Source organism: Pristis pectinata, chromosome 2 (assembly GCF_009764475.1).
Source record: "Pristis pectinata isolate sPriPec2 chromosome 2, sPriPec2.1.pri, whole genome shotgun sequence".
Taxonomy (NCBI): domain Eukaryota; kingdom Metazoa; phylum Chordata; class Chondrichthyes; order Rhinopristiformes; family Pristidae; genus Pristis; species Pristis pectinata.
In genome coordinates, this window is record NC_067406.1 from 9,037,994 (window position 1) to 9,065,905 (window position 27,912).

Genomic DNA, 27,912 nt, shown 5'->3' on the forward strand with positions numbered 1-27,912 from the left:
CTACACTAACCGCTACACTACCGTGCCTGTCCTTTTAACGATTCAGCCCAAGTTTTTCACTGAAATCATTCCTGTCGAGTCTTCGTGTTCAATTCCCCATTTCCCAATTTGAGTAAATTTAGAGCAAACTCTCTCACAGGCGGATCGCCTGTCAGATACGCTCGCATATTGGTTTTTATGTGTAATCATTTAACATTTTCCCAAATATATGATGTTTTAATACAGGCTTTCAATTCATCTGCTTTAGTACCTTGTAGTGTTTGACAAAAATCTCCAGTTGGCACTAAAGTAACACCTCCCATTAATTTATTATTGTGTCTTAGATCTTGCAACGTTCGATCTAATGCTTCAGTGGCTGTTTTGTGAGCCATTGTACATTCATCCCAGACAATAAGTTTACAATCTATTCATGTTGTTTCCTTTACACTTCCCCGGCCAATGTTACATGTTGGAGCCTCCACATTTGTCAAATTTAAAGGGAATGTGCATTTTTTCACCCTGCCAAAAGTGCTGAAGCAATGCCTGATGATGACATGACCAGGGCAATTATGTTTTGTCTTTAAAGTTGCAGAACAAAGGGACCTAAGATTACAAGTACATAGTTCACTGAAAGCAGTGCCACGAGTGGACAGGGCATTTAGCACGCTGGCCTTCATCAGTCGGGGCACTGGGTATAGAAGTCGGGACGTTATATTGCAGTTGAACCAGACGTTGGTGAGGCCGCACTTGGGCATAGGTTTAAGGTGAGGGGGAAGATTTAAAAGGGATCTGAGGGGCAACTCCTTCATGTAGAGGGGTTTGCTTATATGGAACAAGCTGCCAGAGGAAGTGCTTGAGGCACTTAAAAGACATTTGGATAAGTACATGGATAGGAGGGGTTTAGAGGATATGGACCAAACATGGGCAAATGGGACTAGACTGGTGGGCACCATGGATGAGTTGGGCCAAAGGGCCTGTTTCCGTGCTGTATGACTTTATTACTCTAATAAGGAAAGATTTTTCCTGTTTCAACAGAAGCATCTAAAAAAGAAGAGTCCCAAGCCATTGTAAGTAGCCCCTTTAATTGTATCTAAGGCAATTCTTTCTTGGGAAACAGAGGCCCATGCATAGCTCTGGAAAAAAAAACAATCTGGATCTTTAGATAAGGGAGAGGAGCAGGATTTGCCCATTTGGTCTGCTTCATCATTCATTAAGATTGTGGCCATTTCTGTGTTACTGCAGTCAACTTTCATTGTGTCCTTTAATCCAGCGATCTATCACTATCAATCTGGAAGTTGAGAATTTCCAATCCTCTAAATTGGGAAGTTTCTCGCTTTCCCTTCTGAATTCCTATTCTGAGACTATGTTCTATCATAGCTGTAGACACAACTGCCAGACAAAACAATCTCACAGAATCTACCCTCTGGAAATTTCTACCCTCCCTCCTCCCCTCCCTCCCTCCCTCCCTTCCTCTGGAAAAATACAGGCTGATCTTCCCCAGCTCTGCTCACTGGACAACCTGCTCATTCTCAGAAATGACTGTTCATTTCCCTCCATAGATGCTGCCTGACCTGCTGAGTTCCTCCAGTGTTTTGTGTGTGTTGCTCCAGATTTCCAGAGTCTGCAGTCTTTCTTGTGTCTCTGTAGCAAGTCTATTCTTCTTTGAGTGAAGAGTCTTAAACTACTCACCACACATTAAGTGTAGTTTCACCAAGACCACAAATACTTGTAGCTTTCGTTCAACTCTCCCCTAATGGTTCCCATTCTCACCTCTTTCACTTCTCAGAGTCCAGCCCTTTGTGTTCCTACTTATCTCCCTCCAGCAGCCATCTCGGACCTTCACCCTCCCCTCCGCACCTCGCTCCGTCTGTTTTGCTTCCCCCTTTTTCCTCTCTTTGTCTGCCTCCATCTACCATCCACCTGCCACTGTCTCCCAGCTCCACACCCCCCCGCTCCCCTCCCCTACCTGGCACTACCTGCCTGTCATTTTACACCCCTCCTCAGTCCACCAATCACCTCGTACCCCTGTCTCACCCCTCCCCCTCTCCTCTTCATACAGGCCATCTCCCCTCTCAGTCCTGATGCAGAGGTTTCGACCTGAACCGTCAACAGTTTCCCCCCACAGACGCTGCTCGACCTGCTGAGCTCCTCCAGCAGATTATTTGTTGCTAACACTTCCAACCAATCATTTTAGCTCTTGCACTCTTTTACCCTAACAGTAAAAGTACCTGTGGCCTTCACAAATGCCTGCATTATATGTGCGTCAGCTTAGTTTCATGAACCATGATTCTGAGATACTTTACTCCATTCTACTAATCACTTGCCCATTGAGTATGATTTATTGGAGGCCAGACATAATCCAAGCAGCCCTGGCTGGTATCCAGGTTGGTTCTCTGTATCCCTGATGGAGCTGGCTGGCTTTCCCCTTCACTGCAGGAGTGGCAACGTGGCATAGCTAGAAGAAATGCTGCCTCACACCTCCAGTGACACTGGTTCAATCCTGACCTCAGGTGCTGTCTGTGTGGAGTTTGCATGTTCTTGCTGTGACCACATGGGTTTCTTCCCAGTTCTCCAGTTTCCTCCCACGTCCCAAGGACATGCTGGTTGGGAGGCGAGCTCCAAGTGTAGGTGAGTGGCAGAGGAATTGATGGGAATGTGGGGAGAATAAAATGGGATTAATGTAGGATTGGTGTAGGGCAGGCACGGTAGTGCAGCGGTTAGCGTAACGCTATTACATCGCCAGAGACCCAGGTTCAATTCCGGCTGCTGTCTGTAAGGACTTTGTATGTTCTCCCCATGTCTGCGTGGGTTTCCTCCGGGTGCTCCGGTTTCCTCCCACATTCCAAAGGGTTAGGAAGTTGTGGGCATGCTATGTTGGCGCCGAAAGCGTGGCGACACTTGCGGGCTGCCCCTAGAACACTCTACGCAAAAGATACATTTCACTGTGTGTTTCGATGTACACGTGACTAATAAAGATATCTTATCTTATCTTAAACGGTTAGCACAGACCCAATGAGCCAAAGTGCTATATGACTCTATGACAACCTTTGGATTGACCAGGTATGTAGAGTAGCTGAATACCTGAACCTTACTAATGCCAGGACCCTGACCAGATCCTGATGAGGTGATCTAGAAGAGGTCAAGCAACCTGTGCCAACAATATCCACTGCTGGAGACTTTGTGCTAACTCTCTTTGTAGCCGAAGCGACATACCGCTAGTGAGACACAAGAGACTGCAGATGCTGGAATCTGGAGCAACACACAAAGCGCTGGAGGAACACAGCGAGTCAGGCAGCATCTGTGGAGGGAAATGGACACTCGATGTTTTGGGTCAAGACCTTTCATCTGGACTGGCTGTCCCAATCCCAGATGAAGTCCCAGTCTAGATGAAGGGTCTCGACCCGAAACGTCGACTGTCCCATTTCCCTCCATAGATGCTGCCTGACTCGTTGGGTTCCTCCAGCACTTTGTCTGTTGTGACATGTAGATGGTGTCGTATATTATCCAGGACTTCCCTCGCATTAGACCCAGGGGCCACATAACGAGTTTGAGTCAGCTCACAAGGAGGCTGTTGCTTTGCTCTGCAAATATGCACTCACTAAATAAATGTCTGGTTCCGTTGAATAAGCAGAATGAGTTCAGAATGTACAGTGAGCAGGCCCATAACCTCTAAGGGAAAATCAGTCATCAATGTGCTTTTACGTTTTGCAATGCCCAGTTTAAAGAAGATTATCCATTAAACCTGGACGGTGAAATGGCCCAGAATCATTTATCACGTAGGCTGCATTTTCAGAAATTTAAGCTCTAAAGTATTTGATGGCTAAGCTGATTTGTGTTGTCGGCTCAATAAACCAAACAAAAAAATGCGTATAAAAGCTGTAATCCACAGTCCTTAATGGAGGCATTCTGACTGAGAAGGTTTTCAGCCTGGTCTCCGGTATAGAGGTCAATTCATTCATTGCAACCTTGCCATTATAAAGTTGGTCTTAGTGATTCCAGCTAAGGAGGGCTAAACTGATCTGGTTCTCTGAAAGAGATACAAATTCCTTCTGTGCACTTAGTACAGTGGAATTAGTGAGGAGGGATATGATTGTGTAGTGGTTAAGTTACTAGCCTAATCCCCAGACTGTTAATGTGGAGATATGTGTTCAAATTCCACCACAACATCTGGTCAATTGCAATTTAAATGATTAAACAAACCTGCCCCAGAAAGCTTGCCCTCATTACATTGGATTGTCACTTAAAACCCATCAGTTCCCCAATGTCCTTCAGTGAAGAAAATGTCCTTAAATGATCTGGCCTATGTGAGTTGACAGTCAGAAGACTCAGCGTGACCCTCTGAAATACATTAGCAAGCCACTCTATTCGAGGACGAGTTAGAGATGACCAGTAATTGGTGGCATGGCTGGAAATACTCATAAACAAACAATAAAAAAGCCCTTGATTTTACTACACAAAAATCTCATTGTGTCCAGTTCTGGTCGCCCCATTAGAGGGAGGATGTGGAGGCTTTAGAGAGGATGTGGAAGAGGTTCACCAGAATGCTACCTGGATTAGAGGGCATGAGCTATATGGAAAGGTTGGACAAACTTGAGTTGTTCTCCCCAGAGAATCAGAGGCTGAGGAGAGACCTGAGAGAGGTCTTTAAAATTGTGAGAAGCGTAGTTGGGGTAGATAGCTAGAATCTTTTCCCTAGGGAAGACATGTCAAACATCAGCAGGCATGCGTTTAAGGTTAGAGGGGGGAGTTTAAAGGTGACGTGAGGGGCATGTTTATTACACTGAGGGTGGTAGGTGCCTGGAATGGCTTACCAGGGGTAGTAGTGGAAGTGGGCAGATTGGTGGAGCTTAAGAGGCTTTTAGATAGACACATGAATATGAAGGGAATGGAGGGATATGGATGATACACAGGAGGAGGAGACATTTAGTATAAATTGGCATCAAAGTCAGCAGAACATGGTGGGCCGAATGGCCTGTCCAGTGCTGTACTGTTCTATGTTCTATGTGAATTCCTCTTGGAAATGGTAGAGAAGTTATTGAAAATCTTCACACTGCCAACAGAGGATTGCCTTCTGAAGCTCAGTACCCGGATCCTTGAATGAAGGATGCTCATGCAGCAAGTTAATCCTGCTCTGAACATTTTGGAATAAATTGGCAAAACAAAGCAAAATCACACTCAGGTGAAAATAAAACAAGCAAATCTGCCGGTTTACATACCATGAGGTCCTGCCGTGTCTGGAACGTCTTGATGTAATTGACGTAATGTGCAAATTCCATTTGGCTGAGAATTGCTGTCATACAAGCCACGTAATTGCTCTGGGGAGGAAAGGGACCAGAATCAAGTTGAGAGGACGCCATCTTCACAATAAAAGAACAACTATTGAACTTTCAAAATATAACATTCGGGAAACAGTACCACAGCGCAACAAGCAATCTGCTGGAGGAACTCAGCAGGTCGAGCAGCATCTGTGGGAGGAAAGGAATTATCGACGCTTCAGGTCGAAGCTCTGCATCAGGACCAAGGGTGGAGAGGGGGAGATGGCCGGTATAAAGAGGAGAAGGGGGAGTGGTGAGGCAGGAGTTCAAGGTGATTGGTGGACTGAGGAGGGGTGTAAGATGACACGCAGGGTGCACCAGGTAGGGGAGGGGTGTGGATTTGGGAGACAGAGGCAGGTGGATGATCGGTGGAGAAAAGCACTCCCCTGACCTGCTCCAAATAAAGAAAACAAAACCCTCTGTGGTTGGTACAAGAGTGCAACTTGTTCTGACTGTACAAGCCATTGGTGAGACCACACTTGGAGCATTGTGTGCAGTTCTGGTCGCCCAGCTATATGATGTCATTAAGCTGGAAAGGCTGCAGAAAAGATTCATGAGGATGTTCCTGGGACTGGAGAGCTTGCATTGTAAGCAGAGGCTGGATAAGCTGGGACTTTTTTCCTGGGAGCAGAGGAGGCTGAGGGGTGACCTCACAGAGGTTTATAAAACCATGAGGGGCACAGATATAGGAGATGGCCACAGTCTTTTTTCTGGGGCAGGGGAACCTAAAACAAGAAGACATAGATTTGTGAGAGGGGAAAGATTTAAAAGGGTCCTGGGGGGCACATTTTTCACACAGATGGGAATACAGAATGAGCTGCCAGAGGAAGCTGTAGAGGTGGGTCAGATTATGTTGTTAAAAAGACACCTGGATAGGTACATGGATAGAAAAAGCATTGGAGGTAATGGGCCAAACACTTGCAAATGGGACCAACTCAGATAAACATCTTTGTTGGCATGGATGAGTTTCTACTCTCAGAGGGATGTGAATTTTGGAAATTCTCCACCATCGGCAGCTGCCTGGCGATTCAAGGCTGAGACAGATTTTTGGGCAGTATGAGATGCAAGCGTTATGAGGAGTAACAGGCAGGAGAGTAGAGCTGAAGCAGGGGACCGATCAGCCATTGCCTTAGTAATAAAGGGTCTTCAATCTGATACGTGACTTCTGTTCCATAGAGTTGTGCAGCAGAGAAATGGGCCCTTTGTCAATGCTGACCTCTCTGCCCATCAACACTCATCCCATTTTCCTGCATTAGCTCTGCCCAGGACCTCAAGAAACTGTAGAGAGTTGTGGACACAGCCCAGTGCGTCACGGAAACCAGCCTCCCGTCCATTGTCTGTACTTCTCGCTGCCTCGGTGAAGCAGCCAGCATAATCAAAGACCACACCCACCCGGGTCATTCTCTCTTCTCCCCTCTCCCATCAGGCAGAAGATACAGGGACCTGAGGTCACGTACCACCAGGCTCAAGGACAGCTTCTATCCCACTGTGATAAGACAATTGAACGGTTCCCTTATATGATGAGATGGACTCCTAACCTCACAATCTACCTTGTTGTGACCTTGCACCTTATTGTCTACCTGTAGCTGTGATAATTTGCTCTCTACGTTGTTATTGTTTTTACCTGTACTACATCAATGCACTCTGTACTAACTCAATGTGACTGCGCTGTGTAATGAATTGATCTGTATGAACGGTATGCAAGAAGCCTGTTTTCCTGCTGTATGACTCTGTGACAAGTTTTTCACTGTACCTCAGTAAGTGACTATAATAAACCAATCCCAATCCCAGTTCTGTATCCTTCTGTGCCTTGTCTATTTAAATGCCTCTTGAATGTAGTGATCGTATCTCATCCTACCACCTTCTCTGGAGTGCATTCTAGGTATCAACTACTCACTGTGTAAAAGATTTGCTCCTCAAAAATCCTTCCTCTCACCTTAAACCTATGCCCCTGGTTTTTGATACCCCTTACCATGCGAAAAAGATTCTGATTATCTCTTCTATCTGTGCCTCTCAAATTTATATACTTATCATGTCACCCCTCAATCTCCTTCACTCCAGAGAAAACAAGGCCAGTTTATCCGATCTCTGCGTTGAAATCCTTCATCAGGATGGATACAATGGAGACACACGAGACTGCAGATTCTGGAATCTGGAGCAACAATCAGGACCTGATGCAGGGCTCCGACCTGAAACATTGACAGTTCCTTTCCTCCCACAGATGCTGCTCAACCCCCTGAGTTCCTCCAGCAGATCGTTTATTGCTTAAGTTTCAGAGAAAACTCTCTCCGAAAGGAGCAAACAAAGCTTTAAGAATTTCAAAATCTTCTTCTGTTCTTCCTCTCGGTAGAAGTGCAGCAATCATTACAAAAAAGCAGCATTTCTCCAAGCTGTGAATTCACAAACTTTTAACTATCATTATTCAGCACAAAATCAGGTCAAAGTGGAAGACCTTCTGTTGTAAAACTGACCTCCCTCCTTAGCACAGTCATTGTACAACTGTTCATTATGTCAGGACAACAAAATTTCCCTTAGTCAAGCACTGTCAGACTGAAAGTAACAAATAAAATGGTTTTGAGGGGACTGGTAATGGGACTCAGCGCAAATAGATTAGTTCTGCAATTCTTGTACAATTCTTTTTTTTGCGACCTCGGATCCATGTGCCAAAAGAAAAGTCAAATGCGGATTGATTCAATTGAATTCATCCGTCATTAGTGGTAATGATCCCTCACTTTATCAGCTGATAAGAAGAATTTATCAGGAAATGCATTCACAATGATCGTGACTGAGATAAGCTGTTCCTCTGCAGAGACCCAATAACTGTATGATAATTCTATTGGTTTTGCCCTGGATAGCTCTTTCAAAGAACTTGTTCAGCCGCGATGGGCAGAAAAGTCCTTTCTGTTGCATAAGATTTGTTTAATCTAAAATTCCTTCATCACAGTAACCACCTGCCTCCTGTTGCAAATCTATCTGATGTAAAATGCATATTCCTTTTAAGTGCAGAATTTTTTGATGCCAAACTCTGATGTGAGATTCAATAATTTGAACTTGCATTCACACAGTTTATTGCAAAGTTAGAAAGTGCTGCAAAACATTAACAGCATAGAAATGGCTACTGAATCCAACAGATGGAGATTATGCTCGATTTAAACCCCTTCTTGTAAAGGTTTATGAGAAAAAGCAACTGAAAACCATTTCTGCTTCCCCGCACTTGGTCTGTACCCCTGCAGCTCACGGCTCTCAAGCACCAACCTGCTGCTTTTTGCTCCGCCGAAGACTGCAAGAAATTGCAGAGAGTTGTGAATGCAGCTTAGTCCATCACACAAACCAGCCTCCCTTCCATTGACTCCGTCTACACTTCTCGCTGCCTCAGGAAAGCAGCCAACATGATCAAGGACCCCTCCCACCCCAGTCATTCTCTCCTCTTTCCTCTCCCATCAAGCAGAAGATACAAAAGCTTGAGAGCACGTACCACCAGGCTGAAGGACAGCTTCTATCCCGCTGTTATCAGACTCTTGAACAGACCTCTCATATGCTAACAATGAACTTTTGATCTCCCAATCTACCTCGTCGTGGCCCTTGAACTTTATTTCTGTACTTGCACTGCACTTCATGGGTAACTGTAACCCTACATTCTGCATTCAGTTTTCTTTCTACTACCTTGACGTACTTATGTATGGCATGATCTGTCTGCACGGCATGCAAACAAAAGCTTTTCACTGTATCTCGGTAAACGTGACAATAATAAACCACTGTTATGGTGTCTGTCTCCAACGTTATCTCAGTCAGTGAGTTCCAGTCTCCTACCACAAGAACACAAGAAATAGGAGCAGGAGTCAGCCATCTGGCCCATCAAGCCTGCTCCGCCATTCAATAAGATCATGGCTGATCTGGCCGTGGACTCAGATCCACCTACCTGCCTTTACCCCACAACCCTTAATTCCCCTACTATGCAAAAATCTATCTAACTGTGTCTTAAATATATTTAATGAGGTGGCCTCTGCTGCTTCCCTGGGCAGAGAATTCCACAGATTCACAACTCTCTGGGAAAAGCAGTTTCTACTGATCTCCATGCTAAATCTATTCCCCCAAATCTTGAGGCTATGTCCCCTGGTTCTAGTCTCACCTACCTTCCTGCCTCTATCTTATCTATCCCTTTCATAATTTTATATGTTTCTATAACATCCCCTCTCATTATTCTGAATTTCAGCGAATTCAATCTCTCCTCATAGGCTAACCCCCTCATCTCCAGAATCAACCTGGTGAACCTCCTCTGCACCACCTCCAAAGCCAGTGCATCTTTCCTCAAGTAAGGAGACCAGAACTGCACGCAGTACTCCAGGTGCGGCCTCATCAGTACCCTGTACAGTTGCAGCATAACCTCCCTGCTCTTAAATTCAATCCCTCGAGCAATGAAGGCCAACACTCTATTTATCTCCTTGATAACCTGGTACACCTGCAAACCAACCTTTGGCGACTCACGCACAAGCACTTCCAAGTCCCTCTGCACAACAGCATGCTGCAATCTTTCACCACTTAAATAATAATCTGATCTTCTATTTTTCCTTCCAAAGTGGATGACCTCACATTTACCAATATTGTACTCCATCTGTCAGACCCTTGCCCACTTACTTAACTTATCTACTGTGTATCTCTCTGCAGGCTCTCCGCATCCTCTGCACAAGTTGCTTATCCACTCAATTTAGTATCATCAGCAAACTTGGATATGCTACACTCGGTCCCCTCTTCCAAATGGTTAATGTATGTCGTGAACAGTTGTGGGCCCAGCACCGACCCCTGCAGCACCCCGCTCACCACTGATTGCCAACCAGAGAAAGACCCATTTATCCCAACTCTCTGCCTTCTATTGGTTAACCAATCCTCTATCCATGCTAATACATTACCCCCAACTCCATGCATCCTTGTCTAAGGATAAGTCTTTTATGCGGCACCTTATCTAACACCTTCTGGAAATCCAAGCATACAACATCCACCTGTTCCCCTCTATCCACTGCACTCATTATATCCTCAATGAACTCCAGTAAGTTTGTCAAACAGGACCTGCCCTTCCTGAATCCATGTTGTGTCTGCCTGATGGAACCACTTCTATCCAGATATCTCGCTATTTCTTTCTTTATGATAGCTTCAAGCATTTTCCCGACTCTAGACGTTAAGCTAACTGGCCTATAGTTACTTGCCTTTTGCCAACATCGTTTTGCCTCTACCACTTTTGTCCAAACTTTATTTTGTAATCCTTCTACGAATTAATGTCTCCTCCTCACCAACCGTTTTGCTGAGGGAACTCGGTTCTTGTTCACCCTTTCTTGGGTGATTTTACACTCAATTAAATCTCTCCTTGGTCTCCTTGGCTCCAATGAATACAATCCCATAGTTATAACTCCCCAGGCCCTTTCAACATCCTCATAAATCTTCTCTGTACCCTCTTTGGCCCCATCACGTCAGATTTATGCCCCTGTAGTCCCTCCTCCCCACAATTAAATAAGAGGTGATCAAAACTAGACACAGCTATTGGAATTAGAATTATTGTCACTTGTACCGAGGTATAGTGAGAAACTTTTGCATACTGTTCATACAGATCAATTCATTACACAGTGCACTGAGGTTGTACGGGTAAAACAATACAGAATGCAGAGTACAGTGTAACAGTTACAGGGAAAGTGCAGTGCAGGTAGACAATAAGGTGCAAGGTCACAACGAGCTATAGTCTCACCAACAACTGCAGATGCTGGAATCTGGATCAAATAAAAGAGCTGCTGGAGAAACTCAGTGGGTCAGGCAGCATCTGTGAAGGAAAATAGACAGTCGACGTTTGGGGTTGAGACCCTTCACCTGGACTGAAGGGGTATAGAGGTGAGATAGCCAGTATAAAGAGGTGAGGGGGAGGAGTGAGGCAGGAGCTGGAAAGCGATTGGTAGATTGGGGGAGGAGAGGGGGTGATTGGCAGATGGAGTCAGGTGGGGGAGGGAAGGATTGAGATGGCGACAGAAGCTGTGAGGTGATTGGTGGAGGCCACAAAGGGCTGTAGATTGATTCTGATAGGAAAGGAAGGTGAGGAGGAACAACTGTGGTCTGCGTAATGTTTCACGTAAAAGCTCGGTACCCAACCTGAGCCAGTTGGTGTTGTCCCTCCATCAGCCCAGCTCAGAACTGGAGATGCCAGCTTGTAATTGGGCTTTTACTGAATTCAGTTCCAAGTCTTGGCCTCAGCCAAGAAAAGCAGACTTCCTGTATGTGGCACGGTAGGGTAGCGGTCGGTGTAACACCATTACAGAGCTTGCGACCCAGGTTCAATTCTGGCCACTGTCTGTAAAAAGTTTGTACATTCTCCCCGTGTGTCTGCGTGGGTTTCCTCTGGGTGCTCTGATCTCCTCCTACATTCCAAAGATGTACGGATTAGGAAGTTGTGGGCATGCTATGTTGGCGCCGGAAGCGTGGCGACACTTGTGGGCTGCCCCAGGACATTCTCAGACAACGCAAAAGACGCATTTCACTGTGTGTTTCAATGTACATGTGACTAATAAATAAATATCTTAAATATCTTATGCTGCTTCATCTCAGCCAATTAACATGTCCTTGAATTCCTTTCTCACTCATACATTTGTCTTCCAATCCACACTTAATTCACTATTGCAGAGAGTAATGACAATTTTTCCATGTGAGAGTAAGTTAAAGATTTAAACTGGTCTCTGGTAAGGACTTCTTTACTAAATTTCCTCTGGATTCATTCATAACTCCCTTATTCTTATGCCCCTTTGCAATAAGTGGCCCTTTGCACTTCTTTCTGTTCATTGTTTTCACCATTTTACAAATCATTTCCCCAAACTGGTTCACATCTCAGTGTCTTGCTTGGAAGGATGGGTAGCCCTTTTTCCCCAGGAATGCCTCATTGCTCAGTTACCTGATGATTGGGGTCAGTCCCAAGTTCATCTCTGGCCTTGGACACATCCATAAGGAGAAATGGGTAATTAAAATGGAACAGGGCCAAAGCACCACGGAACTTAACCATTCCTCATGCAGTGGTCTGTGCTCCACAGGATATTTTCAGGGACACACACTGAGGTAAACATCAACTGCTGCTATGTATAAAATCATGAGGGGCGCAGACAGGGTGTATGCACACAGTCTTTTTCCCAGGGTTGGGGAACCAGAGGGCAGAGGTTTAAGGTAAGAGGGGAAGATTTAATAGGAACTTGAGGGGCAACTGTTTTTACACAGAGGGTGGTGTGTATATGGAGTGAGCTGCCAGAGGAAGTGGTAGAGGCAGGTACGAAAACAATGTTTTAAAAACATTTGGACAGGTACATGGATAGGAAAGGTTTAGAACGATATTGGCCAAATGCAGGCAAGTGGGATTAGTTTATATGGGAATCTTGGTCAGCATGGGCCAGTTGGGGCAAAGGGCCTGTTTCCATGTTGTATGACTCGATAACTCTAGAAAGTGGTTGAGGCAGGAACAATAAGATAAGATTTCTTTTTTAGTCACATGTACATCGAAACACACAGTGAAATGCATCTTTTGCGTAGGGTGTTCTGGGGGGCAGCCCTCACGTGTCACCAATCTTCTGGCGCCAACATAGTATGCCCACAACTTCCTAACCCGTATGCTTTAGGGAGGAAACCGGAGAACCTGTAGGAAACCCACGCAGACACGGGGAGAACGTACAAACTCCTTACAGACAGTGTCCGGAATTGAACCCGAATCGCTGACGCTGTAACAGCATTACTCTAACCGCTATACCTCTGTGTCTGCCAAGTTTTAAAACACACAGACAGGTACATGGATAGGAAAAGGTTAGAAGCATATGGGCCAAATGCGGGCAAATGCGACTAGCCTGGTTGGGCATGTGGTCGGCATAGACCAGTTGGGCCGAAGGGCCTGTTTCCAAGCTGTATGACACTATGACTCTAAGATTATCAACTGGGTGAAAGTCACACTTTGGTCTGTCTGAAACATGCTGCTCCTCAGTGGAAGGAGTTGTCTACAACTGAATGTTGTAGACTGGCATATCCAAGGTGCAAGACAATATGCTGAGGGATGCGATATGTGCAGCTGATGCTAAGGCTCAATGGCGATAGAGTCTTTTTCCCAGGGCGTAAATGTCAATTACTAGAAGGCATAGGTTTAAGGTGAGAGAGGGAAAGTTTGAAGAGAATGTGCAGGGTAAGATTGTTTTACACAGAGAATGGTGAGTGCCTGGAGAATACTGCCAGAGGTGGTGGTGGAAGCAGATACGATAGTGGCGTTTAAGAGGCACTTAGACAGGCACATGAATACGCAGGGAATGGAGGGATATGGATCAGGTGCAGGCAGAATGGATTAGTTCAATTTGGCATCATGGTCAGCACAGACATTGTGGGCCGAGGGGCCTGTTCCTGTGATGTTCCATGCTGGGGTACAGCACCAGATACCTTACCTCACAGGGTGTTTATGCTTTCGATTAATTGGTGGGTGGTCCAATCAAAGTGTTTAAAATGAAAGAAGAAATTGATAGAATGGATGGACGTAACAAATAGTTACAGAGAAATTACTTCCTGTGCTGGAGGAATTCCCAAAATGGAAACGTTAGAGCTGGGCTGGTCAGAAATGAAGTGGTGTTTTTCATACAAAGAGCAGGGAGAGCATCAGGCCATCTGGAAGCAGTGGTGGTGAGATTGACGGCTTTTTATAATAGTGAAAAATACAACCACAAAGACCCAGCTGGTCCTTTAGGGTTAAACAATTGCCATCCCTACCCAGTAAGGCCTACGCAATGTGGCTTACATTCAAATGAGCACTCCTAGTCACACTTTACCACTACCTTCTCAAGGGGAGACCGAGATGGAGCAACAAATCCCCACCCTCCCTCCCCCGAGACAGAAAGCGAACCATTTGAAAATTCCAGTTAAAATGGGAGGAGACTTTAGCGGTGGGGTTTGATGATTTATTGCATCCCAACATGCAGAGTCTGCAGTTTGTGCCACCTAAAAATGTGCTGCAGTTATTCACCTGGGCTACTCTGACACTCCCTCCCAAACCAGTGACTTCTACAACTGAGAACCACCTGCAGGTTCTCCTCCTATTCAGACACCATCCTTACTTGGAAATGTGTCCCTGGTCCTTCATCATCTGCTGGGTCTAAGTCCTGAAATCAGCAGTGGAGAGAGTCAACAGCTTTAAATTCCTGGGCGCTAACATGTCGGATGACCTGTCCTGGGCCCAGCACATAGATGCAAACACGAAGAAGGCATGCCTACATTTCTACTTTCTTAGGAGGTTAAGGAAACTCAGCTTGTCACCGAACACTCTTACAAACTTCTGCAGATGTACTGTTGAAAGTATCCTGACTGGTTGTATCATGGTCTGGTACAGCAATTCGAATGCGCAGGAACTTAAGAAGCTGCACAGAGTAGTGGACTCTGCCCGATACATCACGGGCACATCCCTACCCACCATCGGTGGTATCTACAAGAGGTGATGCCTCAAAAAGGCAACATCCATCATCAAAGATCCCCACCATCTGGACCATGGCATCTTCTCACAGGTACCATCGGGCAAGAGGTACAGAAGCCTGAAGTCCCACACCACCAGGGTCAAGAACAGCTGCTTCCCTTCAATCATGCAGTTCTTGAACCAACCAGCACAACCCAGATCTCCACAACACTGTGACCACTTTGATCTCTTTGCACTAAAATGGACTTTGTTTTTTTTATTTGTTCGAATTGTGTTGTTTCTTGTAAAAAATAGGTATAATTTATGTTTAATTTATGTTTTTCTTATGAATGTTGCTGATATGCCTGTGATGCTGCTGCAATTAAGTTTTCATTGCACATGTACCTACATGCACGTGTGTATATGACAATAAACTCGACTTTGACTTTGAAACTCCCTTCCCAAAAGCCCTGTGGAAGGTACTGCTGTGCTTCAAGAGGGCAGCTCATCACCACCTTCTCAAGGGCAAATAGGTTGCTGATAAGGTCAGCAATAAATGCTGGCCTTATCAGCAACACTCGGATCCTGAAAAATGAACTAAAAAGATGCACTTAATAGTGGAGGAGGTTGGTTGCTTTAACATTACCCTCAATGATTTCATATTTAAATGGGCAGGGAGAGATGGGACTCCAATACCACGTGGTCTAAATCCAAGACAGGGGAATATAATAAGGGATTCAGGAGGAATGACTTCACTTGGAGACTGTAAGTTTCTGGTCTGCTCTTATGATTCTCACCTCAGCTCTGGTGAGGCTGCACCTGGAGTATTGTGTATGGTTTTGGTTACCCGTTGGGAAAGACATCATTAAGCTGGAAAAAGTGCAAAGCAGATTTACGAGAATGTTGCCAGGACTCGAGGGAGGGGTTGGGCAGTCTAGGACTTTATTCCTTGGAGTGTAGGAGAGTGAGGGGTGACCTTCTTGAGGTGTTTAAAATCATGATAGCGTAAATGCACACAGTCTATTTTCCAGGAAAAGGGAATCAAAAACTAGAGGCATAGAGTTAAAGTGAGAAGGGAAAGATTTAAAAGGGACCAGAGGGGCCACTGCTTCAAGCAGAGGGTGTATAGAACGAGCTGCCAGAGAAAGTGGTTGAGGCAGGTACAATGATGACATTTGGACAAGTACATGGATAGGAAAGGCTCAGAGGGATACAGGCCAAATGCAGGCAGATGAGACTAGCTTAGATGGTCACCTTGGTTGGAATGGACACATTAGGCTGAAGGGCCTGTTTCCGTTCTGTATTACTCTGTGACCGTGATGAAAATGTCGAACTTGCTACCTCAAGGAGTAGTTAAGGTGAACAACATGGATACACTGCTGGAAGCGGGAAATATGCGTGAGGAGAAAGGAGTGGAAGGGTTTGTTAATGGGGTGAGATAATGTGGTGCAGGACGAGGCTTATGTTGAGTACAAACACCAGCACAAAGCAGGTCGCCAAATGGCCTATTTCTGTGCAAATTGCATGAACTGTAAAACTTAGTGACTGGCTATTTTTTTAGAAGGTTATAAAGGCCAGGGGGCAACTTGCACACCATTGTGATCTGCACAAGCAATGTGCTTGTCCAATGAAATTAAGCTTGGTTGAGTTTGACATTTATTTCATATCTTACTAACCTTTACTTGAAGCAATGAAATTGTAAAACATAACACAGTAGATTATGAATAGAATAAATAGGGTTTGGAAACTTGAATTGATTTTTCTTTTCTTTGGAGACCTTCGACTTATAGTCGAAAAGCCAAATGAATTTCAAATCGAGGAAAGGTGCTTTCCTACATTTGAAATCCTCAAAATATAGTGGGGGAAATAAGGATGGGACCTATACATTGGTGTGACTTATATAGAGATTATATGGTAATATCATGTAAATAAGAAATGCTACAACATATCCCCCAGCTGTGTGTTAGTTATTAATGTTGATGTGACTCAGATGAGGCTCTTGTATCCTTTTTATCAATGAGCTGCTAAATTGCTCCTTGCAAAGTTCTCTTTTTATGAGACTATAAATCAGACTTCAGATCAACTATCACCACTTACTTTATGGTTGCTGCCATCTTTTTTTATTAAATTCATACTGAAAGATGTTTTAGACCGGAGTTCAAATGATGCAGTCATTGAGACAGAGTTACAGCGTGGAAACAGGCCCTTCAGCCCACAGAGTCCATACTGACCAGCAACCACCCATTTACACCAATCCTACATTAATCCCATTTTTTATTCACCCCACGTCCTCATCCACACCTCCGAGACAGTTTGGGAAAGGGCAGGAGGGGGGAATAACTCTCCAAACTTATCCTCAAGTCGTGGAGTTTGCTGTCATGTGCACAAGTATGGTGAGGTGCAGGTACAATGAAAAACTGGCTTGCAGCAGCATCACAGGCAGAGACATCGAACATAGAACACTACAGCACATTACAGGCCCTTCGGCCCACAATGTTGTGCCGACATTTTATCCTGCTCCATCCAACCCTTCCCTCCCACATAGCCCCCTATTTTTCTATCATTCATGTGCCTATCTAAGAGCCTCTTAAATGTCCCTAATGTATCTGCCCCCACAACCTCTGCCGGCAGTGCGTTCCACGCACCCACCACTCTCTGTGTAAAAAGCTTAACCCTGACATCCCCCTTATACCTTCCTCCAATCACCTTAAAATTATGTCCCCTCATTTTAGCCATTGTCGCCCTGGGAAAAAGTCTCTGACTGTCCACTCAATCTATGCCTCTTATCATCTTGTACACCTCTATCAAGCCACCTCTCATCCTCCTTCTCTCCAAAGAGAAAAGCCCTAGCTCACTCAATCTATCCTCATAAGACATTCTCTCCAATCCAGGCAACATCCTGGTAAATCTCCTCTGCACCCTCTCTAAAGCTTCCACATCCTTCCTAAAATGAGGCGACCAGAACTGAACACAATACTCCAAGTGTGGTCTAACCAGAGTTCTAAAGAGCTGCAACATCACCTCACGGCTCTTGAACTCAATACCCCGACTAATGAAGGCCAACACTTCATACGCCTTCTGAACAACCCTATCGACCTGTGTAGCCTATGGACGTGGACCCCAAGATCCCTCTATTCCTCCACACTGTTAAGAGTCCTGCCATTAACCTTGTATTCTGCCTTTGAATTTGATCTCCTGAAGTGTATCACTTCACACTTATCTGGGTAGAACTCCATCTGCCACTTCTCAGCCCAGCTCTGCATCCTATCAATATCCTGTTGTAATCTACAGCAACCTTCTACACTATCCACAACACCACCAACCTTTGTATCATCAGCAAACCTACTAACCCACCTTTCCACATCCTCATCCATCATTGATAAAAATCATACAGAATAAAAATTATACATAAATTGTACAAAACAGTGAAGGGAGAGTAAAAATAATGTGCAAAAATAAGACATTACTGCAAAGAAAAACGCTGTCAGAGACAAGTCCATGGTAGTGCAAGGGCTGATCCATAATGTTCCACTGCTGAAGTAGGATTAGGCTTCACTTAACAATTTTCAACATCTTCACGTCTTTTTTGTACCCCCTCCAGGTTAATAACATCCTTCCTATAACAGGGCAGCCAGAACTGTACACAATACCTCAGACGTGTTCTTACGTCTTGTGTAGCTCTAACATGACATAGAATATAGAACGTTTTATTACAGCACAGTACAGGCCATTCAGCCCACATTATTGTGGCATCCCAACTCCTGTACTCGATATCCTGACCCATGAAGGCGAGCGTGCCAAACATCTTCTTCACCACCCTGTCTACCCATGTTGCCATTTTCAGGAACTATATACCTGTAGCCCAAGGTCTCTCTGTTCTACAACACTCTCCAGGACCCTGCCATTTACTGTGTAAATCCCGCCCTGGTTTCTCTTCCCAAAATGCAACACCTCACATTTATCTGAATCAAACTCCATGTGCCATTCCTTGGCTCACTCATCTTCAGCTGCTTCATTTATCAATGAGGTAAGTTTTAAGAAGTATCTTAAAGGAGAAGAGAGACAAGGAGAGGGAATCCGGAGTCATATAGAGCAATACAGCACGGATACAGGCCCTTTGGCCCGACGAGTCCATGGCGACCAGGGTGCCCACCCAGCTAGTCCAAATTTCCTGCGTTTGGCCCATATCCCTCTGAGCCCCACCCCTCCATGTACCTATCCAACTGCTTCTTAAATTATGCTATTGTACCTGCCTCAACCACTTCCTCTGGCAGCTCGTTCCATATACTCACCACCCTCTGCGTGAAAAAGTTGCCCCTCAGGTCCCTTTTAAATCTTTCCCCTCTCACCGTAAACCTATGCCCCCTAGTTTTGGACTCCCCTACCCTGGGGAAAAGACTGTTACCATCCACCTTATCTATGCCTCTCATAATTTTAAACACTTCTGTAAGGTCGCCCCTCACTCTTCAATGTTCCAAGGAATAAAGACCAAGCCTGGCCAACCTCTCCCTATAACTCAGGCCCTCTTGTCCTGGCAACATAAATCTTTTCTGCACTCTTTCCAGTTTAACTTCACCTTTCCTATAACAGGGTGACCAAAATTGTCTACAGTACTCCAAGTACTTACACAGTACTATACACAGTACTCCAGAGCTTAGCCCTTGGCAGTTCAAGGCATGGCTAGTAATAGTGGAGTGATTAAATAGTGACAGCCAGAACTGGGATTGTGTAGAGACCTTGGAGAGTTGTAGACTGAGGAGGTTAGAAAAGGACAAAGACACAGAAAGATTTGAAAATAACATTTTAGAGGTAATGTTCGTAATTAGTGATGCATGGTGGTTCAAGGCGAAAACACAATTACAACACTAATTGGTGAATGAGTCCACCTACAGTCAGGAATCTCATTAACTTAAAACAGCAAGTAATTTATTGGAATAATGTCACGTCAAACAAACTTCTGAAGGGATATTCAACCTCTCATGCCCTGCAATTTGCTCAATTAATTACAAAGCCTACATATAGTTTTTTGTAACGAATTACGAGATAAATCAACAGTACTTGGGAGGGAGAGATAGCAGAATAAAATTGAAGTTTTGGTCCCAGCCAAAGTTCAATGAATAATAATTCACCTCAGGGTCAGAAGATTGTGGGTTCAAACTCGCTGGCAAGACTTGACTGTTAAGTCTAGATTGACAGAGCAATGGGGTAACTGAGGGAGTCCGACTTACTTTGAAGAACAGGATGGTAGTTCACCCTATATCCTGCCCAGTGGTTAGACCCAGCCAACGTCCCTAGAAAGACTGTTTATCTAGTCATTATTAAGCATTATTAAGTACGTTGCCACAACAGTACTTCCAAAAGTACTTCATTGGCTTAAAGTGCCTTGGCATCTAGTGAAAAGTATACATATATATTTGCATCTATATTTCACTAAATTTACAAAAATCAATCGTTATTAGTAGTAGGCAGCACGCAAAGAAGCTTGGTTCCATCTGTCGAGAGGGAAGAGATAAGATGAGATCAGATATCTTTATTAGTCACATGTACACCGAAACACACAGTGAAATGCATCTTTTGTGTAGAGTGTTCTGGGGGCAGCCCGCAAGTGTCGCCACGCTTCCGGCGCCAACATAGCATGCCCACAACTTCCTAACCCGTATGTCTTTGGAATGTGGGAGGAAACCGGAGCACCCGGAGGAAACCCACGCAGACACGGGGAGAATGTACAAACTCCTTACAGACAGCGGCGGGAATTGAACCCGGGTCGCTGGCGCTGTAATAGCATTACGCTAACTGCTACACGTGTTATTCAGAAGTTACCGGGTGGCAGAGTGGTGCAACTGGTAGGGCCGCTGCCTCACAGAGCTCCAGAGACCCAAGTTCAATCCTGACCTCGGGCGCTGCCCGTGTGGAGTTTGCACGTTCTCGCTGTGACCACGTGGGTTTCCTGCGGGTGTTCTGGCTTCCTCCCACATCCCAAAGACGTGCGGGTTGGTAGGTTAATTGGCCGATGTAACCTGCCTTGAGTGTGTAGGTGAGTGGTAGAATCTGGGGGAAGTTGATGGGAATGCGAGGAGTAAACAAAGCAGGAATAATGCAATCCATTTACTCTAAAAATGGATGCTTGATGTTCAGTGTGGATTCAATGGGCCGAAGAGCCTGTTTCTGTGCACTGATAAACACGATATTATTCCTGAGGTGTTTACAGCTAACGAAATACTTTAGAAGTTTAGTTACTGCTGTAATCTGGTGAATCTCTATTGCATTCCCTCTCCTGTTACGAGCCAGGTTGCTATTTGGTGAATGTCCCTTTAAGGTGCCTTGACAGTAGAGTAGTGGTGTGTGTGTGGAGGGAGAGAGAGACAGGGAGGGAGGGAGGGAGGGAGAGAGAGACTGACTGACGATCTCTGCATCGATGGATGAAGAGCAATAGCTGTGTCTGTCACTGCAATCCATGTGTGGATTTTTGGAGCAATCAAGTGGAGTCCACTTTGTCGTTAACCAGTGCTGGAAAACAGGTATTTCTGTGGGCAGCCACGTATCGAATGCCTTCGGGGTGGCAGATACTTCGGAACAAAGCAATTGAACAAAGCAAAACATCAGTGATTGAGGTGTCGTATGGGTTCCATCGTGGAACATGTGGACTTCGTAATTTCTCCCTACATTCTCTCTACATTTTCTCTTCAGTCAACGGTGGTTTTGCAAAAGCCTTTGCTCACGTTTCACTTTATAACTTGCTGAACTGAACTTTGAGAACTATTCCTAGACTTGGGGTTTGGGAATTTGCCACACGCACACTTCGAGTTTAGTTTTGGGGTTAATGTTTAATATCTAATGTTTTTAATTTTATTATTATTACAAGTAGTTCTAAGTAAAATAGGTTCTAACACTTATACATGGCTTGTTGTGTCTCTATTGTTGCTGATATGTAATACTACGGCAAGTACATCCTTTTTCACAAACCATTTACGATATGCAAGGTGCGATCTCACCAAGTGTCCTATATCATGCAGTCATCAGCACTGTTAGCCCCAAGTGGTTGACATCTTACAATGCACAGGCAATTGTTTTGTTGAGGTATCGGTGGGGTACCCCTACCCTGATCTGCTTCAAGTTGTGCAATGGGACGTCTCACATGTATCCAGAGTGAAGGTGGTACCTTTCAACTGGTAGGTGGCACCACTGCATTCCATGCACTCAAACCTGTGCTGGGATTGTCATAGCATCATAGAATCATGGAGGGATACAGCACGGAGGCAGGCCCTTCAGCCCACTGAGTGTGTGCTGACCATCAAGCAGACATTCTATTATCTCCCCACAGACTCTACCACTTACCCACACATGAGGGGCAATTTACAGTGGCCAATTGACCTTCCAACCCACACGTATTTGGGATGTGGGAGGAAACCGGAGCAAACCAGCAGGGAAAACGTGCAAACTCCACACAGACAATGCCGGAGGTCAGGATTGAACCCGGGTCTCTGGTGCTGTGTGGCAGCTGCACTACCAGCTGCGCCACTGTGCTGCCCAGTATTAGCCTGGATATTTATCCTCATACTTAGAGTGTGTGGCAGGCCAAAGATACACAGGGAGATTTGTTATGTCTTGAAAGGGTGGAAACCATCCTCTCACACCAGACTGGTGCTTCCAAAGATTTCGAGCAGCTTCCCTGTAGATGTGGGGAGGTGTTTCGATGGGCCTATTAATGTTGAATTAGCAGTGACAAGATCACAGCTTGTGAGGATGGAAAACAACGCTGACATTCTGCAATCCTCGCTGCAATGTAATCTGCTCTGCAGGAGGGAAGCCTGTGCATTACCACCTTTACTAAAAACTAGTTTTTATCCTTTAGCAGGAAAAAAAAGTGTCGTTTCTTGCTGCCTATCGCCTGCCCTTGAAGTCCTTCACCACATTTAGTAATCTACAGGGAAAGCCACTCAAGTGGCAGATCCTGAAAGAAGTGCATTGATTTATCAACTTTCACATCCTCTTGTTTTCATGGCCAATCAGTTACAACCTGAGTTACAGGCAATGTGTGCAGTCAAACTGCGCACAACAAGCTCCCATGAACAGCAAGGGGGTAATGAACAGTGGCCCTCGCTTGGTGGCATGTTTGAGGGATGAACATTGATCATGGCGACTCACAGCTCTGGCCCACTGACTCTGTACCAAAAATCAAGCACCCATTTATACTAATCCTACACCAATCCCATTTTATTTTCCCCAGATACCCATCAACTTTCCCTGGATTTCACCACTCAACGACACACTAGGGGTAATTAGCAAAAGCTGGTTCTTCTGTGAGACAACAGTGACTAGAAACTCTTCAGATCAACAAGGTTGAAAATCTCACCACTGATAAACTTTGAGTGTTGCAGTACTGTTCCAAATTGCCTCTAGTTACTTCCCACAGTGAATGGTAGGGCCCAGGGGAGTGCTGCAGAACAGAGGGACCTGGAAGTGCAAGTACAGAGTTCCCTAAAAGTGACCTCACAGGCAGACAGGCTGGTGAAGAGGGTGTTTGACACGCTGGCCTTCATCAGTCAGGGCACTGACGACAGGAATTGGGACATTTTGTGACAGTTGTACAAGACGTTGGTGAGGCTGCACCTGTCGGATCATGTACAGTTTTGGCTACCCTGTTATAGGAAAGATGTCACTAAGCTGGAAAGAGTGTAACGAAGATTTGCGAGAATGTTGCCAGGACTCGAGGGCCTGAGTTATAAGGAGAGGTTGGGTAGGCTAGGAATGTAGGAGACTGAGGGGTGACCTTATAGAAGTGTATAAAATCATGAGGGGCACAGGATGAATGCACACAGCCTCTTTTTCTCAGGGAAAAGGAATCAAAAATGTGAGGGCATAAGTTGAAGGTGAGAGGGGAAAGATTTAAAAGGGACTTGAGGGGCAACTTCTTCACACAGAGGGTGGTGCGTACATGGAATGAGCTGCCAGAGGAAGTGGTTGAGGTGGATACACTAACAACATTTAAAGGGTACTTGGACAGGTACATGGATAGAAAAGGTTCAGAGACATATGAGCCAAATGCGGGCAAATGGGACAAGTGTAGATAGGCATCTTGGTTGGCACAGGTGAGTTGGGCCAAAGGACCTGTACTGTGCTGTAATGTTCTATATGTTCCTTATGATATGGGCCAAATGTGGGCAAATGGGACAAGTGTAGATAGGCACCTTCATTGGCACAGGTGAGATGGGCCGAAGGGCCTGTTTCCCTGCTGTATAACTCTGACTCCATGACTCCACAAGACCAAATGTTGTCTACTCTTAAAGGTTGGCACAACATTGTGGACCAAAGAGCCTGTATTGTGCTGCACTTTCTATGATGCTATGATACTTCTCCAGCAGATCACTGGGACAGGTAAATCTGCCCCAGGAGTCTGTTGCTATGGTGGGCTTTCCCAAGGTGAGCTGCACTCACGACCTTAGGTAGACCATCCATATTCACCTGCTGGGGGTCTCTAAAACACCAGCCACAGTATGAAGGAAGCTGGGAGTGAGGGTGGCCTAGTTCCTGTGGATTCCTGCAGTGACTGAGATCCCTAAAGTGTTGGTAACCTTTGTTTCTGCAGCCCCTACAACAAGGGATTTCTTCCTGCAGATGATGCACAAGCTTCTCACAGTCCCTGTAGATAAACGTCGGAATATGCTTCCTGCCCTCAGCTATCACTAGCACAGCCATGGAGAAGGAAACAGCACACTCCAGTGGCTGGAAGAGTGCTGGCAATGCTGCGTGCTTGTCCCTTTAAGAACTGGCTGATAAGCTCTTAGATGCTGAAAGATATGAGTACATGGAACATAAAACAGCACCCACAGGAAGAGGCCATTCGGCCCATGATGTCTGTGCCGAGCATGACGCCAAATTAAACAAATCCCTTCTGCCTGCACTATTCATATCCTTCTATTCCCTGCATGCTCACGTGTCTATCTGAAAGCCTCTTGAACATCACAATCGTATCTGCCTCTACTCCACTGCCCATCCCAGGCACCAACTGCTCTCTGTGTAAAAAAAAAACTTTCCTCGCACACCTGTTTTAAACTTTTCCTCTCACCTTCAAGCTGTGCCCTCTGGTATTCAACATTTAAGATAGATAAGATATCTTTATTAGTCACATGTACGTCGAAACACACAGTGAAATACATCTTTTGCGTAGAGTGTTCTGGGGGCAGCCGCAAGTGTCGCCACGCTTCCGGCGCCAACATAGCATGCCCTCAACTTCCTAACCCATACGTCTTTGAAATGTGGGAGGAAACCGGAGCACCCGGAGGAAACCCACGCAGACACGGGGAGAATGTACAAACTCCTTACAGACAGCGGCAGGAATTGAACCCGGGTCGCTGGCGCTGTAATAGTGTTATGCTAACTGCTACTGTCCACCTTATCTATGCCCCTCATAATTTTATAAACCTATCAGCTCTCCCCTCAGCCTACAATACTCCAAAGGAAACCACCTTAGTTTATCCAACCTCTCCTTACAAGTAATACCCTCTAATCAAGGCAACATCCTGGTAAACCTCTTCTGCACCCTCTCCAAAGCCTTCACATCCTTCCTGTAATGGGGCGACCAAAACTGAATGCAATACTCCAAGTGCGGCATAACCAAAGTTGAAGACAACTGCAACATGAATCCCCGACTCTTATACTCAATGCCCCTGGTGATGAAGGCAAGGATGCCATACACCTTCTTTACCACTCTATCTACTTACATGGCCACCTTCAGGGACCTATGGACTTGGTTTCATTTGGTGATGCATTCTGTTCATGAAATAGAGCAGTAGCTCACCAGGGAATCTGACAACATTGTTTGCAACTGGTGCTAATGAGTTTTGCAATCGTTTCAGAACCTTTTAACTCACCATTAGGAAGTGATGAAACAATATTTTTACAGCCAAGTAACAGTGCTAATGAATTTCTAGGCAGCACAGTGCTGCTACAGGTAGTGCTGCTGCCTCAGAGCTCCAGGGACCCAAGTTCGATCCTGACCCCTGGCGCTGTCTGCACGGAGTTTGCGCGCTCTTCCCTGCAACTGCGTGGGTTTCCTGGGGGTGCTCCGGTTTCCTCCCTCATCCCAAAGCCATGCAGTTGGTAGGTTAACTGGATGCAGTAAATTGTCCATTTATGGCAAAGGAATCTGAGGGAGCCGATGGGTGTTGAGAGAGAATAGGTTGCAGTGAGATAAGCAGGGAGAATGGGACATGGGATCTCTCCGCTGGGAGCTGACATGGCCCCAATGGGGTGAATTTGCCTCAATGTGGGCAAGTGGGATAGGCATCTTGGTTAGCACAGGTGAGTTGGGCTGAAGGGCCTGTTTCTGTACTGTATAACTCTGACTCTATGACTCCACAAGACCAAATGTTGTCTACTTCTCCAGCAGATCACTGGGACAAGTAAATCTTCCGCAGAAGTGTGTGCGTTCACCCCATGCCCCTCATGATTTTATACTCTTCTATAAGGTCACCCCTCAGTGTCCTACATTCCAAGTCCAAGCTGAATCCTTCTTTGTCATTGTAAGTGCGATATGAGAAAGCAGCCAACATAATCAATGACCCCTCCCCACCCTGGCCATTCTCACCTCCTCTCTCCCATCGGGCAGAAGATACAAAAGCCTGAGAACAGGTACCACCAGGCTCAAGGACAGCTTCTATCCTGCTGTTATCAGACTCTTGAACAGACCTCCCATACAATAACGATGAACTCTTGATCTCCCAATCTACCTCGTCCATGGCCTTTGCGCTTTACTTGTCTACCTGCACTGCACTTCCTCTGTAACTGTTACACTATATTCTGCATTCTGTTATTTTTGTACTTCCTTGATGTAGTTATGCATGGAATGATCTGTCTGGATGACATGCAGAACAAAAGCTTTTCACTGTCCTTCGGTATGCATGACAATAAGATATCTCTATTAGTCACATGTACATCGAAACACACAGTGAAATGCATCTTTTGCGTAGAGTGTTCTGGGGACAGCCCGCAAGTGTCGCCATGCTTCCGGCACCAACATAACATGCCCACAACTTCCTAACCCGTACGTCTTTGGAATGTGAGATGAAACCGGAGCACCCAGAGGAAACCCACGCAGACACGGGGAGAACGTACAAACTCCTCACTGACAGCGGCCGGAACTGAACCCGGGTCACTGGCGCTGTAATAGTGTTATGTTCACCGCTACACCACCGCACCTGCCCCCTTTTGGTTTAATCCACTTCCCAGCTCTCAGTCCGCAGCTCTACAGGTCACAGCTCCTCCAAGTACCTACCGTGGTACTTCTTTAACGCGATGAGGGGACCTTTTTTTATTGCTCCACTGTCTTACTTCAGACAATGAAATATTTTAAGGGTGCTGTGTCAGGCAGGCAGCAAAGGTGTCCTGTGTCAGTAATGTTGTGCAAACTCCAATGAAATTATGAGATGCTTAAAGTGCATAAGCAGGAAGGTTCTCCTTCCGTAAGCAGACAGGGCTGTTTACTGGACGGCATAAATGGAAGTTCATCGGATTAAAAGAGAGTTGGAGATACCTTATTTCATTCAAGACAAGACATCTTTATTAGTCACATGTACATCAAATCACACAGTGAAATGCATCTTTTTGCGTAGAGTGTTCTGGGGGCAGCCCGCAAGTGTCGCCGCGCTTCCGGCGCCAACATAGCATGCCCACAACTTCCTAACCCGTACGTCTTTGGAATGTGGGAGGAAACTGGAGCATTTGGAGGAAACCCACGCAGACATGGGGAGAACGTACAAACTCCTGACAGACAGTGGCCGGAATTGAACCCGGGTCGCTGGCGCTGTAATAGTGTTATGCGACCATGCCTGCCTCAGACGTTTGGACGGTGCTGTCTAAGGAGTCTTGGTGAGTTGCTGCAGTGCACTTTGTAGACGGTACAAACTGCTGCCACTGTGTGTCGGTGGTGGAGTGAGTGAATGGGTGTGGATGGGGTATCTGTCAAGCGGGCTGCTGTGTCCTGTACGGCGTCGAGCTTCTTGAGTGCTGTTGAAGCTACACTCATCTAGGCAAGTGGAGAGTGTTCCATCACACTCCTGGCTGGAGTCCTGTAGATGGGGGACAGGTTTTGGGAAGTCAGGAGGTACCTCACTATGTGAGCCTGGATGCCCACACAGCTGGTAGTGAATTTGTAGTCAGAGTTCGGAACGCTTGATCCATAGACAT

At 45.6% G+C, this 27,912-nt stretch overlaps 1 protein-coding gene across 1 annotated transcript in view; it reads right to left on the reverse strand.

Annotated features, from left to right (window-relative positions):
* LOC127580080 (dedicator of cytokinesis protein 2-like) overlaps positions 1–27,912 on the reverse strand; it is a 1,107,748-nt gene that overhangs the window by 374,243 nt on the left and 705,593 nt on the right. Inside the window, 1 exon segment of the mRNA XM_052033289.1 lies at positions 5,196–5,294. Coding sequence (XP_051889249.1) covers positions 5,196–5,294 — 99 coding nt within the window.